Source organism: Plasmodium inui (assembly GCF_000524495.1).
Source record: "Plasmodium inui San Antonio 1 unplaced genomic scaffold supercont1.9, whole genome shotgun sequence".
NCBI classification, from domain to species: Eukaryota; Apicomplexa; class Aconoidasida; order Haemosporida; family Plasmodiidae; genus Plasmodium; species Plasmodium inui.
The window spans coordinates 408,990-422,383 of NW_008481843.1; the positions used below are offsets into that span (position 1 = coordinate 408,990).

Consider the following 13,394-nt stretch of genomic DNA (forward strand, 5'->3'; position numbering starts at 1 on the left):
CCTTCGGATTACTTGGTGGTTGCAAAAAAAAGAAAAAGAAAAAAAAAAAAAAAAAAAAGTTGCCTCTCTACGACTAACACACGTTTAACTCTCCATCGGGGGACTCCAAGCCCCGGAGCTATCATCATTTTGTTTACAATCCTATACACGTTGCAATAGTTCGAGTGAGGAATGTGGGGCACATCTCAGCTGGGCATGCAGCATAATATAGGGTCACTCAATTGGGCAGCCCCGACAGGAGGCGGTGGATTCGATGGATGTGGTGGAAGTCGCCCCGTCGTAGCAAAGCCGCCCAAAAGAACTCCCCGCTTCGCATCCCCGGGATAGCCTCCCCGCCTCTGATATGACACATCAGAATCTCGTTTATAGGGACATGTAGAGGTGCACACGGCTATCCCACCAGCGCGAGCGCAACGCACAGATCGTTTTGTAGGCCTCATACGTGTGATGGCCGCGGATCGGCATCCCCCCGCATCGGCGGCAGCGGCAGCAGCACCAATTGCCACACCGCACGGTCATCCGAAAGTACCCAAACGTTACAAGAGGGGCAAAATATGCGCAGGGGGGTAAGAGGCACAACTTTTATTCGTCCCAAGAAGGGGGAGTCAAAGCAGAAGGGCTCCTTAACCCTGCGGTGAAGAGGAGTCTAGATAGTTCCCCCACTCCCTCCAAAAGAAGAAAAAAGAAAAAAAAAAAAAAAAAAAAAGTGACCATTTTGAGGAGTATCTAGGAATAAATGGGACATATGTTTGGGGGGAGGGCAAGTCAGCCGAGGCCGAGGTGACACACACGCACAGAGATACACAGACAGAGACAACATGGACGCAGTCAACGTGCTGGTGGTAGGCTGTGGAGGACTGGGGAATGAAGTCGTGAAGAATCTGATACATCAGGATGTAAAAAACATAAGCATCGTGGATGACGACACAGTTGAAGTGAGCAATTTGAGCAGACAATTTTTTTTCACACGTGACGACCTTGGAAGGAGCAAAGCAGTGGTGATTCAGGAGAAGGTAAAGGAAAGGTACCCCCACATCAGTATCACTTCCTTTGTACGAAAGGTGGAATCTTTCAACACCAACTTTTTTGAGAAATTCGATTTCGTAATGGGCTGCCTAGACAACATAGGCAGTAGGATATACCTGAATGATTTGATTTTCACTTTACGTAAGGACGTCATTTATATCGATGGAGGGGTGGAGGGTCTTCGGGGAAGTGTGAAGATAATAGACCGGGGAAGCCACTTCGCCTGCGTGCAGTGCACCGTGGGGAATTACGCCACGGGGGGAAACGGCGATGGGGACCAGCTGGACGGTCGCGGGGGCGCGGATGAAACAGTGCCAGTGTGCTCCATCGCGGGAAGACCAACGAACTTCACCCAATGCGTCCTGCACGCCATGCACATATCATTTGAGCAAATCAGGAAAGAAAAGCTCAACGTGAATGATAGAAGCCATGTGATGTGGATTCACGAGGAAGCCAAAAGGAGAGCTACTCAATTTCAGATCGACCACGAGGAGTCTCACGTAACGAGACAGATCGTTCAGAACACAATCCCGACGACAATCAGTACGTTAATGGTGATATCTTCACTAATGATATCTGAAATGCATACTATCGCTTCGCAGATGCGTAAAGGAAAACGACACGATCTGTCCAGTCGTACACACGATTACAGCGACATACTCTATGTTGGAGAAAAGGGGTTCTACCTTCTCCATTACAAGATATATAAGAACGAAGATTGCATCATATGCAGAAGAAAACGGATTCATGTTGTTTTTAAGCGAAGCGACACATTCAGTCAGTTTGTTGCATACATTAGGAGGGAGTACCGCCTCCAACGAATCAGCATTTCGACGGAGTCTGCCATTTTGTTCACTTCGTCCAGGTGGCTTGTGGGGAGGGGCTACGAACAGAGACTCAACGCCACCTTCGCGCAGCTCGTGGAGAGAGGCGAGGTGAAGGAGCGCGACTACCTGAATGTACAAACGGATGGGGACGCCAGCTTCGTTTTCCTCCTCGACTTGGAGTGACCACTCAGCGGTTAGCCATTAGCTGTGGTGCGGTAAGCAGTTAGCCGTTAGCAGTGGTGCCTTGGCGCAGCCCACAAGGGAGGTCCACTCGGTTGGGAGGTCATGCCGGTTGGGAAGCGAAGTCCGTGACCAAGCTCACCCAAACTGCGCGTTCATTTCTCCGGCCGAGAGCAGCCACCGCGTGGCCATACCCACCTGCACCGTCACATGGCACCCCACCCCTCAGCAGTGACGAATGGGAGGTGGCGTTGCAGCCTCATAGCCCTTTCTTCTTTTTTTTTTTTTTTTTTTTTTTTTTTTTTCCCCATTTTGAAAAACTTCCCCCCCAAGGGGGGTTTTTTTTTTTTTTTTTTTTTGTCGGGGACGGCGCATTTTTTGACCACCTCTGCGCAGGTAAAAGGGAGTGATACCATTTTGACGAAGCAGCGCATGAGTGACTACATTACACACGTGAAGGTATGCTCGTTGGGTCAGGCCAGCTTCATGCCTCCTTCATGCCACCTTCCTGTCAGACGAGTGGCACCCCCCCTGTCGACATCGCCACGCCCACTCTATGTGGGTGCCCAATCCCCATGCATGTAACTTTGTCCAAACTGATAGGGTTCATTTTTGTGACTCACCTTATTAGTCCCTGTAAGAGTGTGAAGAGAAGTAGCCACAGAAGAGAAGCTCTCGTTTTCTTCATCCCGCGGAGTGATTTCTTTTACCGAAGGAATGGTTTTCTTGGAGGGAGGAAAGCGAGTTGGAGTAATGGTGGGAAGAGGAAGGGAGGAAGCTTCGCTGTGAATGACTCGAGGGGGGTTCTGCCCGAGGGCGGTGACCCTAATGACGCGGGTGCCGCGTCGGTCGTGAATACGATCAATACGGTCAATACGGTCAATACGATCAATACGGTCAATACGATCAATATGGACAATACGGCCAATATGGCCAATACGGCCAATACCGCCAATATCGACAGTACCGCCCTGCGGGAGGAGTACCTTGCGAGGATGCTGAGCGAGGGGGACACGATATACGCGCTGAGCTCGGGCAGGGACGTGAGCGCGATAGCGGTGGTGCGTATGTCAGGCCCCCTGAGCAGGATCGTGCTGGAGGTGCTGTTGCATGGGGGGAGAAGCGCTCAGAGGAGTAGTCAAATAGGCGGTGAGGGGAGCCGTCAGATAGACGGTGAGCGGAGCAGTCATATAGACGGTGAGCAGACCAGTCATATAGACGGTGAGCAGACCAGTCATATAGACGGTGAGCAGACCAGTCAGCCATGTGGCGAGCCAAATGGGGAACCCCCCCCGGACAGTCGCGCGAGGAAGAAAAAAACAGACTACACCCTCGACGAAGTAATAAAGATAAGGAAACACCTCGAAGAGGGGAAAATGTATTACGGAGAAATATACAGCAACTGCTACGAACCGATAGATCACATAATGTATACCTTTTTTAAGAGTCCCAAATCGTACACAGGAGAGGATGTCGTCGAGATATACTGTCATGGATCTCCTCTAATTGTCACTGAAATTATGGACGAGATGGAGAAATTAAATGCCCTTTTTAGCAATTTATTGAAATGTGAAAAAGAAAAGTACTATATGGAAAATGATAAAAAAGAAAATTTCACCTGCACATGTTCAGAAGAAATTTGGAACAAATTATTAACCCCAAGAAATGATGTTTTTTTTAACAAAATAAGGATGAGTATGAAAGGGGAATTCACCAGAAGATCCTTCTTAAATGAGAAAATGAATTTACTCCAGGTGGAAGGATTGAAGGAGTTACTTTGGTGCAAAAATAGGGAACAGAAAAAAGTTGCGTTGAATTATTTGAACGGACAGGCAAGAAAGGTCTACTTGACGTTGCGAAACAATATGAGGAAGCTTCTCCTCTACGCACAGGTGAAAATCGATCTGGAGGATGAGCACTTATCCTCTGACGAGGAGAGAAGCAACATCAACAAATTCGTGAAGCACCATCTGAACGAGGCAATTGAAAGCATTAGGAAAATTCTGATGAAGCCAAATGTGGAAGACTTAAGTAACCCCCTTGATGTGCTTCTCTTCGGGCAGGTGAATTCGGGGAAGAGCACCTTAATGAATCGTATTTGTCGTAGTGACGTCTCCATCGTGACGAGGATTCAGGGGAGCACCATTGACGTGGTGCAGAAGGGAGTCAGCGTTGGGGGGAGATCCTACAATTTTTGCGACTCGGCGGGGGTTAGCGCGGATGTCCTCAGAGAGGAGTTCCTACCTAGGGACCATCCCAGTGTGGACGCCCCGTTTGGAGAGAACACCCCGCACAGGGCACTCGAACGCATGGGCGTGAAGAAGACGCTCAAATATCTGCGAAAAAGCACATGCGTGCTGATCGTACTGAACGTGAGGAAATATGCCGAGGAGTTAAAACTTGCCCTTTCCATTTTGGACAGCAGATTTAAAGTTAGACGGAGGAGATTCGGCACGGGAGAGGAAACCCTTCTACCCCAATTCATCATCTGCGTGAACAAGTGCGATTTAGCCATTCATGAAACGCACGCGGACGTGAGGAGGAACATAAAGGATATCCTAAAAAGGGAGTTGCAAAATGGCCTTTTGCGAAGCATTTATCGAAATGTGTGGAAGACCATTTTTTTCGTTTCGTCCAAGGAGGGGCACAACGTGGACGCGCTGTTGAGGGGCCTCAACGAGGTGATGGACACGCGGTGTGGAAGCGGGCATGGGAGAGAGTACGCAGGAGAGCAGCGAGGAGCCCACCAAGGAGACCACAAAGAACACCACCAAGGAGACCACAAAGAACACTACCGGGGAGACCACCAAGGATACCGCGAAGGATACCACGAAGGGGCGCGTGAAAAACAGCTTGGCCACCCTTCCACGTGGCAGACATCGCACCCAGTTAACTTGAACTGCCCCGCGTTTCTCCCATTCGAGAGACACAAGACCCACCTGCGGCGGGCATTGAAGCACCTGCTGTTTATAAAGCGGCACCGCCATCTCCTAACATTTGATATCATCGCGGAGGAAATAAAGCTAGCTGTTGCGGCTCTCAATGGAATCATTGGTCGCTTTAGCCAGACGCGAATACTAAATGAAATTCTGGATTCGTTTTGCGTGGGGAAGTAGGTTCTCCCCCGTGTGGAAAGGCGGGAGCGGCATCACACAGAGGAACAGGTACATCGCGCAGTGATACACAGAGAAGCAGGTACATCGCGCGGTGATACACGGAGAAGGAGGTACATCGCGCGGTGATACACAGAGAAGCAGGTACATCGCGCGGTGATAGACGGAGAAGCAGGGCACATGGGGCAATGGCGCAGCTTCGCCGAAGGTCCTCAAAAGAACTTCACCCCCAGCGCCTTCTGCAGAACCGCCTTGACCCGCTCCACGTAATAATAGTAGAAGTAATACTTCTGCGCATAGAACCTGTAGGCGTCCAGCAGGAAGAATTTCACTCGCACTGCGATTCCGCGCGTGGGGGTGATTGCATGGTCAGTTGGTGAGTAGTTAGGCATAGGGGAGCTTCGAATAGCGGAGCTTGACATAGCGGAGCCTGGCACAGAACCGCTGCGCGACGTCGTTCCAAGAGGTGCCTCGCCGGGAAGTACCGTTCCTGGGGGGATGGCTCCACCCCCGTGGCCATCGCTTCGCTCAATCCTGTTAGCAAAATAGGAACCATTCAATCGGTGAACTGTTCTCAAACTTTCCAAATGACCTGCCCCTTCCTTAACGCTCTTAAATTTAGAGATAGAAATGCCACTTATGGGGGTGGAGTTGTTCTGACTTGGGTGGGGTGGAAAGAGGAAGCTTCGTAGCTCATCCAACTGTTGCGTGTCCACATGTCGTAAGTTCCCTGCCATGTTAGTTTGGAACGCTTGCCCAGTGTACGTCTGCTTGCACGCGGTTACGTCGGCATGCCCGTCACACATGTGTGCGCGCTCAAAGAGGTTAATCACATGTCTCATTTCGTTGGCAGCTTGTTCCGCTTCGTTTGTAGTTTGCTCCCTTTCGTTCGTATCTTGCTTTGTTTCGCTCATGACTTGCTTCTTTTCTAGTGCAACCTCTCCCATTTGGCAACCCTCCACGGGGGCTGCCCCACTAGGCGCGTTTCCCTTGTTCCTCCCCAGGGGGAGAAGCTCCTCCCGATTCGGGACCGCCTCTCGCGGATGGGCCTCCACGAGGTCATCGCTGTTGAGGCGAATACTGGTAACGTGGTGAACATTACTAATGTGACGAACATCGTCAACGTGACTGACACCGCTGTCGCTGAAAACACCGCCACCGTCGTGAACATCGCAGCTGATCGTTCCCAGGTGGCTCTTCCCTGCGTCGAGGAGGGGGTTGTGCAGAGGGGCCTCCTCCTCCCCTGTGTTCCGCGATGGGCACTGCGGCTGGTGGCCCACTTTCACCTGCAAGTCGTCCCCCTCGTAAGTCATCCACTTCGGGGAGAGAGCCAGTTTGACGATTTTCCATATATTCCCAGAAATCTGTTGCTGAAACTCCGGATTGGAAAGAATGGAAGCAAAGAAGAACTTACTCGCCTCCTTTGTCTCCTTATCTTGCAAGGCAGTGAGGAGGGCATTCTGAACAAACAATACGGAATCGTTAACCACCTGATCGTTTTTAAAAACCTCATTACGTAGGACTTCTCTAACATTGCTTGTTACGCTCTCTGATTTGAGAAGATTGTTTAGCCACCTCTTAGACGTGTTTATAGCGATAGGTAAGTGTATCGCCTGGGACAGGAGGTGGTATACTTTCATATGCATCTGCTCATTCCTGCTGAGATAACTAGAAACCTCCTGAAAGACATTCTTAAGGCTGTTCCTTACATGCTCCGTTTGTAGTACATCTGTGAATACACTTCCCATTTCTGTCTTTGAATTTTGGAGGGTATCCAAGAAAAACTTCTTGGTTGCATTCTTGTTTTTCTCATCATTTACTACACTGCATAGGAGATCACTCAGGATTCCTTTCATGATTGTCTGCGTCTTGGATGAGTTCTTCACTTCGGTAAGTAGCTTCTCAATTTTGGTTAAGATGTATTTATTCATAGAATCACCCCAAAGTAGATGCACAGAACCCGAAATTAGAATCGCCATAATTACACAGTTAGCCACAAAAAGATACTTCATAAAGGACATATCCCTTTGGTACTTGTTCAATAGAATGAGCATTTCATTTATCTCAGATCTGGAAGAAGTTCCAATGGGGTAGTACACAGCGGATCTTCTCCTGTGTCCTCCTTTCCCCCTTTCAGTCATGCCACTTAGGGAAGGAAGTTCATTCCGTTTGATCTTCCCACCTCTGTATTTCCTCATGTGGGGTGCGAAAAGTGAATTTCTGATGTGGCTGCTCATAAATGGGAAGATCATTCCTCTTTCCCGTGTGTGTGGGGGACTACACGAGTTGTCCTCGCTAGGGGGGGGGGCCACTCCAGGACCGGGTGTGCCTACCAAGGGAGAACCGCCTTCCACCCCTTTCCATTCATGCGCCTTCCCTTCCACCGCTTTCCCTCCATTCGCCTCTCCCCGCCCACGCGCGCGAGCGTACATCCTTCCCGCGCACTTCACCCTAAAAATGTTCCTATTCATTCTACTCAGAAGGGGTGGCAAACAGGGGGGAGGGGGAGAGGGTCACGTCAGGGGTGGCCTCTTTTAATCCTCTCTTCGGTTAGATAGCACTGTCTTTGCGTTTGTGTGTCTGGGTGAGGGGAGCGAACGGGTGTGAGAAAGAGGTTGCTGTAGCCTGCACACATCCGATCAGCTGTGACGTTGCGCTGCGTAGCTATGTAGAGAAAGCTATTAAGCACAACGGGATGTGGTTCTCTCCCCCAAACAACGTTGAATCATTGCATCATTACACCCTTGAACTATTGCTCCGTTGCACCCCCTGACGGGTTGCCACTCAATTGGGCTCACTCCTCCGTTGGTCCTCCTCTCAATGGGAGAAGTGCGCAGAGGCGACATGAAGGGGCGTCTCCTCCAGGTGGCATCTGGAGGTGGCACCTCCTCACACTGGTTCACTTCACTCGTAATGCTACCCTCCTGGATGTGTCCCCCTTTACAAAAAAGAAAAAGGGAAATTCTTAACCCTCCTTTTTGCCTGATTCTTCATCACATTGGCATCTTCACGCAGGTTTCAAGGCAGGTGGGACGTGCCATATACGTGATGGAGGAAACTCTCATTGAGGCTTCCAAAAAATGGGGAAGCGTGACAAACGAGGCGAAGGCAAGAACGACGTCACGTCACTTGGTGAAGTCGCATGCTCGGATGGTAAAATGACTCACAAGAAGAAGAAAAAAAAAAAAAGAAAAATCCTACAAAAGGTTAAGTCAGCACGGAAGCGCAAATAAAATTAAGAAGCACTAGGAAGCAGAATTGTGCCAAATTTAACGTAAAAGTGAACGTCAAAGTGGTGAACGTCCAAGTGAAGGCAAACGTTAAGCAGTGAACGGGACGAGCGCAACAAAAAAAGGAGGAAGCCAGAACGTGCATGTTATGAAGAAATAGAATGCGCGGAGCAGCTGCCCTGCATGCAGCAAAAAAAAAAAAAAAAAATGTATAGAAATGAGAAAGGAAAAAAATAGTAAAATGACAAGGTGGCAAAATGAGAAGATAGCAAAATTCTTTTTTCTTTCGCTTTAGCTTTCAATTTATTTTCACTTCCTTTTCGCTTCCTTTTCGCCTCTTCTCGTTTTGCTGAATCGCAACGCGTGGGACTTAAAGGAGTGACTGACTTGGCTGCTTTCCCCTTTCTCCTTTTCTCACAGAACTGCGTGGGAGACGCTTTAACCTCCACGGCGAAAACAGAATGACCAAACAGCATTTGCGTTACGTGTATATCTGAATCTATATCTGAATATGCCTTCGCTAGCTGGTGCCGCTTTAAACGGGCATTCACGCAGGTGGGACGCGACGGAAACGGCAAAAAAAGTGTTGCTCAGCCCACGCTGTTTCTTGCATGCCTCATAAATGGGACAGACACTCCGTTGTGAAAGGGACAGTAAAAAGAACGATGAAAATTCTGTCGAAGCAACCCCCAATCTGTACATACATCCCCCATGAGGGCCTTCTTCTGTATACTTCCCCGTTTGTGCTGCTCCCACGTTCGTCGGCCACCCACCCGAATTCAATCACGCACTTGTTCCCCCGTGGATAACTTTGCCAATTGGTTCAGTATCATCACAAGTTGATGAGAAACAAAACGGACAACACAATGGAAAGGGGGGAAAAATAAATAAAATAACAAGAGGACGTACAAGGGGACGTAAAAGCGAATGTAAAAGCAAACGCAAAAGCGAACGCACACGCGCAAACATATGGGAAGCAAAAGGTGCGGGGCCCTTCCGCCTCACTGTTTGGGGCTACCCAACTCGCGTACCTGGCCATCATCTAGGAGTCTCATCCCAGCCCGTACGGCAAACTGAGGCGGAAAAAAAGGACACGAAGGAGTCTATATATGAGTGAACATATGAATGTACATATGCGTCTGCTTATGTGTGTCCTTATGGGTGAAGGCACATCCACACGGGTATGGGCAGCCGAAACACGCCGCCTCTTCCCGTGCCTCTGCTCGAACCTACCTGCAAATCCACGTCCGATTTGTCGAAATCCCGGCCGACGTTGTCCCCCGCGTAGAAGCTCTCCTGAGAATTGAGGAGCACACTGGAGAAGGTGGCGGCGAGGCGCTTCATGATTTCGTTTTTCCGCGCCAGGCATCGGGTGAGGTGGGACAAAAAAACATCATCGCGCAGCAGCTCAGGGGAAGGGGGCGCGCCAACAGGGTCAGTACGGTCATCACCGTCACCTTCGCCACCCTCGCTATCATTGCCAACATATCTACCCCACTCCACGTCCCTCAGAAAGAACTCCACGTGCGCCGCATACCCCGGGTGGTCCCTCCCAAACCGAGTGTACGACTCCATTTTCTGCAACAGGCCATTTATGTAGACATCCAGCACGAGTAAGCTGACCTTTTTCAGGTGAAAGAACCCCCTCCGAAGCTTCTTCACTAGGGCACGTAAATAGTCATTGCTGAGCATGTCGAGTACAAGTTGGAGGAAGTCTCCCAAAGGTTTGTCTTTCTGTCTGATTACTTCCCTCTCCAGTAGGGTCCTATGCCTTTTTGCAAAATAACTCATTACTAGGAGGGCATATTTGACTCCCTCCAGGCAGATAAAGAGGCAGTACTGTCCCTCGCTGGGCTTCGGATACATATCTAACGCTTCGATATTGCCTTTCCCCACTGCAAAGAAGGCGCTCACCGGGAAGTTGTTCCTCTGAGCAGCGCCAATAATTGGGGTGTCAGCGGGGGGGCCTCTCCCACGTCGGCCCTCCATCGAAGGGTACGTATCTCTATTCAGTTGCACCCCCAGGTCACTCCCATAAAGAGCGTAAAAATATCGGAGGGTTTCTGCTAACTTCGCCATCTTTGAGAAGAGCAGCGGGAGCTTGTTCCGCTCTACGTGGGCACAGTCATACAAGGGGGAAGAGACACTCGTCTGATTGGAGAAAATGACGACCTTGTATTGGTGTATCTTCCTTAAGACAATGATGCTTTGTATTGCTTCCCTACTCAATATGACACTGTTAGGGTGCTTATCTCCTGTGGGGTTAACCAGCGTGCCATCCAAATCGAAGGAGGCGATTTTTACTGGCTTGGAGAGTATATGACGTAGCAGCGTAGCGAACAGGAGGTCCTTGTTTCGAGGTAGCCTTCTTCCATGAGGTAGCCTTTCTCCATGGGGCAGCCTTCTTCCATGAGGTAGCCTTTCTCCATGGGGCAGCCCTCCTCCATGAGGTAGCCTTCTTCTATGGGGCAGCCCTCCTCCATGAGGTAGCCTTCTTCTATGGGGCATCCCTCCTCCATGGGGCTTAACAACCGTTCCCATCAGCCCCCTCATGGACGTCACGGCTGGTCCTGTTGTCCGAAACAGACAGCCGTAGTACCTGTCCCAGGGTCCCTTCAGACGAATTTTTTTTGCGTAACTTAAAAACGTTACGTACTTCACACAGAGAGAGCGCTTCAGTCGTGGCGCCCGACTCGCCTGCGCGGCTGCCACTGTTGCCATTGCTGCTACTGCGGCCGTTACTGCCGCTGCTTTCGTTACTGCCGCTACTTTCGTTACTACCGCTGCTTCCGTTGCTGCCATTTGGTGAAAAACGGGGGAGGGAGAAGAAAGAGCAAACAAGTGTGTCGTCAATCTTGTGATCCAAACGGGTACAGATCACGCAACCGTCGCTGATCGCCCTTCCGTGTTAGTGTCCACTCATCGCCAACCATTAAGCCAACTCTCTCCCCCGCTGTCCTTCCGATCGCATCCGCAACGGGAGAAACCTTCCCCCAATGAGCTGATGCACAGATGAGCGGGGTAACCATGCGTTGTGTGTTTCCATAAAAGATGGGCTATTTCCCCTCTGTACTGCTAACGTGCAAAGTGCAGCCGCAAGGACGAGCAAGCAGTCGCAGCCGAGTGGAGAGTTCTTCGAGCCGCCCTGTCCCCGCGCCAGGTGCAATTCACTCGTGCGATGCATTCATGCGATACGGCCACGGAATGTTCTCATGCAGTGCGCTAGTGCAATACTGTCCTGGGGGTGGCAAAGGCGGCACGGAAAAGCAACAAGGAAGAGGGAACAAATGGTAAAAAAAAAAACAAATACAAAAAAAAAAGAAAAAAGAGAACTCACAACTGCCCAACAGCGCAACCGCGCAAGGGTAAGGAGAAGCACCTAATGTAGTGATTCCCCGACACCTGACAGATACTACACTCCAGCGCTCGTCGTCCCACTCGTACGCCGGATCCCGCAGCTAATGAAGTTCATTCATCTGCTTTTATGCTTCCGTAAGGGAACCTCTTTCTATTTGTTACGAGGTGGAGAGACGGGGGAAGAAGCCAGCCGGGAAACCCAAACGGGCTGACCTCCTATCCGGAGTGACAGCGTCCATGATAGTATAGTCCCTCCAGCGAGCCACGTGTGTGCCCATCTTCGCATGGCCCATCTTCACGTCGCTTATGTTTGCATCGGCCATGTTCCCTGTCCCCCCCTCCACCCTGTGCAGTTCTTCTTTCCTTTATGAGTACCTCCGGGGGATCCATCGGATGCAGAATTCGAAATTTGGCCTTTAATTGTTGCACCAAACTAGCCTACAAGAACAGGTTCCTTACGTAAGGCTCGCACGGAGAGAGGACAATATTGCTTAACATGCCAGTGGAGACCATATGTGTCTTCATTTCAACACTCGGGACACCACTGATAAAGGGGCTTCCCCTTGTTGGTACTACCATGACGTGTTTAACATATGCAGCTTCTGTCCCAATTCGATGTTCACACCTGGTGCCTTTCTCACATGGCCCCCACCCCCCCCTGCAGACGAGCTATAAACAGACGGCTGGGAAAAATGGCGGACGAGGAAGAGAGAGCCCTTGCGGCCGCGGGGAAGGACGAAAACGGCGACTCAATATTTGGTAAGCCCCCCAGGGCGAGGGGAATGCTAACACGACGACGCCGCTTGAACTGAGCGGTCATATCGCCTTAAATGTCCGATCACCCCGCTACGTACGCTGCAGGAAAAATCGCCAGGAAAGAAGTGAAGGTGGATCTGGTGTACGAAGACGACAAGGTATATTCCCCCCTACGTTGCATCTATGTTCGCTATGGCAGCCGCCACGTCCGCGTTACGGCGCATCGCCGCTGCCCCCCTCCTCACGGGCCATCCCCCTTTCTCCATCTCGCCATTTCGTCATTTCTTCTTTACCGCTTCCCCCCCTACAGGTCCTCGCCTTTAACGACATCAACCCGCAGGCACCCGTGCACATCCTTGTGATCCCCAAAATGAGGGACGGGCTAACGAGGCTCAGCAAGGCGGAGGAGAGGCACAAAGACATCCTGGGGCACATGATGTGGGCGGTAAGATAACGCGCAGCAATGCACTAGGGGGGGGACAAACCCCTCACCCCGTGTGGTTTCTCCGTGCGATCTGTCAGTGTGGTTTCTCAGTGTGGTTTCCCAGTGTTGTTCCTATGTCTAGTCCCTCCGTGTTGTTCCTCTGTCTAGTCCCTCCGTGTCGTTCCTTCCCCCCTATTGTCTCCACCTGACGACGCCCCACTTACCCCCCACCCCCCTGGAAGGTTTCCGAAATCGTGAGGAAGAACAACCTGGGAGATTTCCGCCTGGTTGTGAACAATGGGCCCGAGGCCTGTCAGTCGATATACTACCTGCATCTGCATATCTTGGCCAAACGGCAAATGAAGTGGCCCCCTGGATGAGGCGCAAAAAAGACAGAGATGGAGGAAGAATGTCCATCCCATCGAAGTAATAGGAATCCCTTTTGCACCTTGATATGGTTGCATCATTTGTGCGAAGCACT

The 13,394-nt window shown here is 50.6% G+C and overlaps 6 protein-coding genes across 6 annotated transcripts; 3 read left to right on the forward strand and 3 right to left on the reverse strand.

Moving 5' to 3' along the window:
- Positions 1 to 818: 818 nt before the first annotated feature.
- On the forward strand, positions 819 to 2,036 carry C922_02573 (ubiquitin-activating enzyme E1 C; the record flags this gene model as incomplete). Its single annotated transcript, XM_008818172.1, has 1 exon — positions 819 to 2,036. The coding sequence occupies one exon, from the start codon at positions 819 to 821 to the stop codon at positions 2,034 to 2,036; it is 1,218 nt and encodes a 405-aa protein (XP_008816394.1).
- Positions 2,037 to 2,608: 572 nt separating this feature from the next.
- Positions 2,609 to 5,149, forward strand: C922_02574 (tRNA modification GTPase; the record flags this gene model as incomplete). The annotated part of the gene is made up of 1 exon (XM_008818173.1): positions 2,609 to 5,149. The coding sequence occupies one exon, from the start codon at positions 2,609 to 2,611 to the stop codon at positions 5,147 to 5,149; it is 2,541 nt and encodes an 846-aa protein (XP_008816395.1).
- A 209-nt stretch (positions 5,150 to 5,358) lies between these two features.
- Positions 5,359 to 7,344, reverse strand: C922_02575 (hypothetical protein; the record flags this gene model as incomplete). Its single annotated transcript, XM_008818174.1, has 1 exon — positions 5,359 to 7,344. One exon carries the CDS (start codon positions 7,342 to 7,344, stop codon positions 5,359 to 5,361), a length of 1,986 nt encoding a protein of 661 aa, XP_008816396.1.
- A 2,033-nt stretch (positions 7,345 to 9,377) lies between these two features.
- C922_02576 (hypothetical protein) lies at positions 9,378 to 10,895 on the reverse strand (the record flags this gene model as incomplete). Its single annotated transcript, XM_008818175.1, has 3 exons — positions 9,378 to 9,449; positions 9,610 to 10,679; positions 10,718 to 10,895. 3 exons carry the CDS (start codon positions 10,893 to 10,895, stop codon positions 9,378 to 9,380), a joined length of 1,320 nt encoding a protein of 439 aa, XP_008816397.1.
- A 5-nt stretch (positions 10,896 to 10,900) lies between these two features.
- Positions 10,901 to 12,056, reverse strand: C922_02577 (hypothetical protein; the record flags this gene model as incomplete). Its single annotated transcript, XM_008818176.1, has 2 exons — positions 10,901 to 11,171; positions 11,947 to 12,056. The coding sequence occupies 2 exons, from the start codon at positions 12,054 to 12,056 to the stop codon at positions 10,901 to 10,903; spliced, it is 381 nt and encodes a 126-aa protein (XP_008816398.1).
- Positions 12,057 to 12,100: 44 nt separating this feature from the next.
- On the forward strand, positions 12,101 to 13,293 carry C922_02578 (hit-like protein; the record flags this gene model as incomplete). The annotated part of the gene is made up of 5 exons (XM_008818177.1): positions 12,101 to 12,192; positions 12,398 to 12,492; positions 12,595 to 12,647; positions 12,800 to 12,934; positions 13,156 to 13,293. 5 exons carry the CDS (start codon positions 12,101 to 12,103, stop codon positions 13,291 to 13,293), a joined length of 513 nt encoding a protein of 170 aa, XP_008816399.1.
- Positions 13,294 to 13,394: the final 101 nt, after the last annotated feature.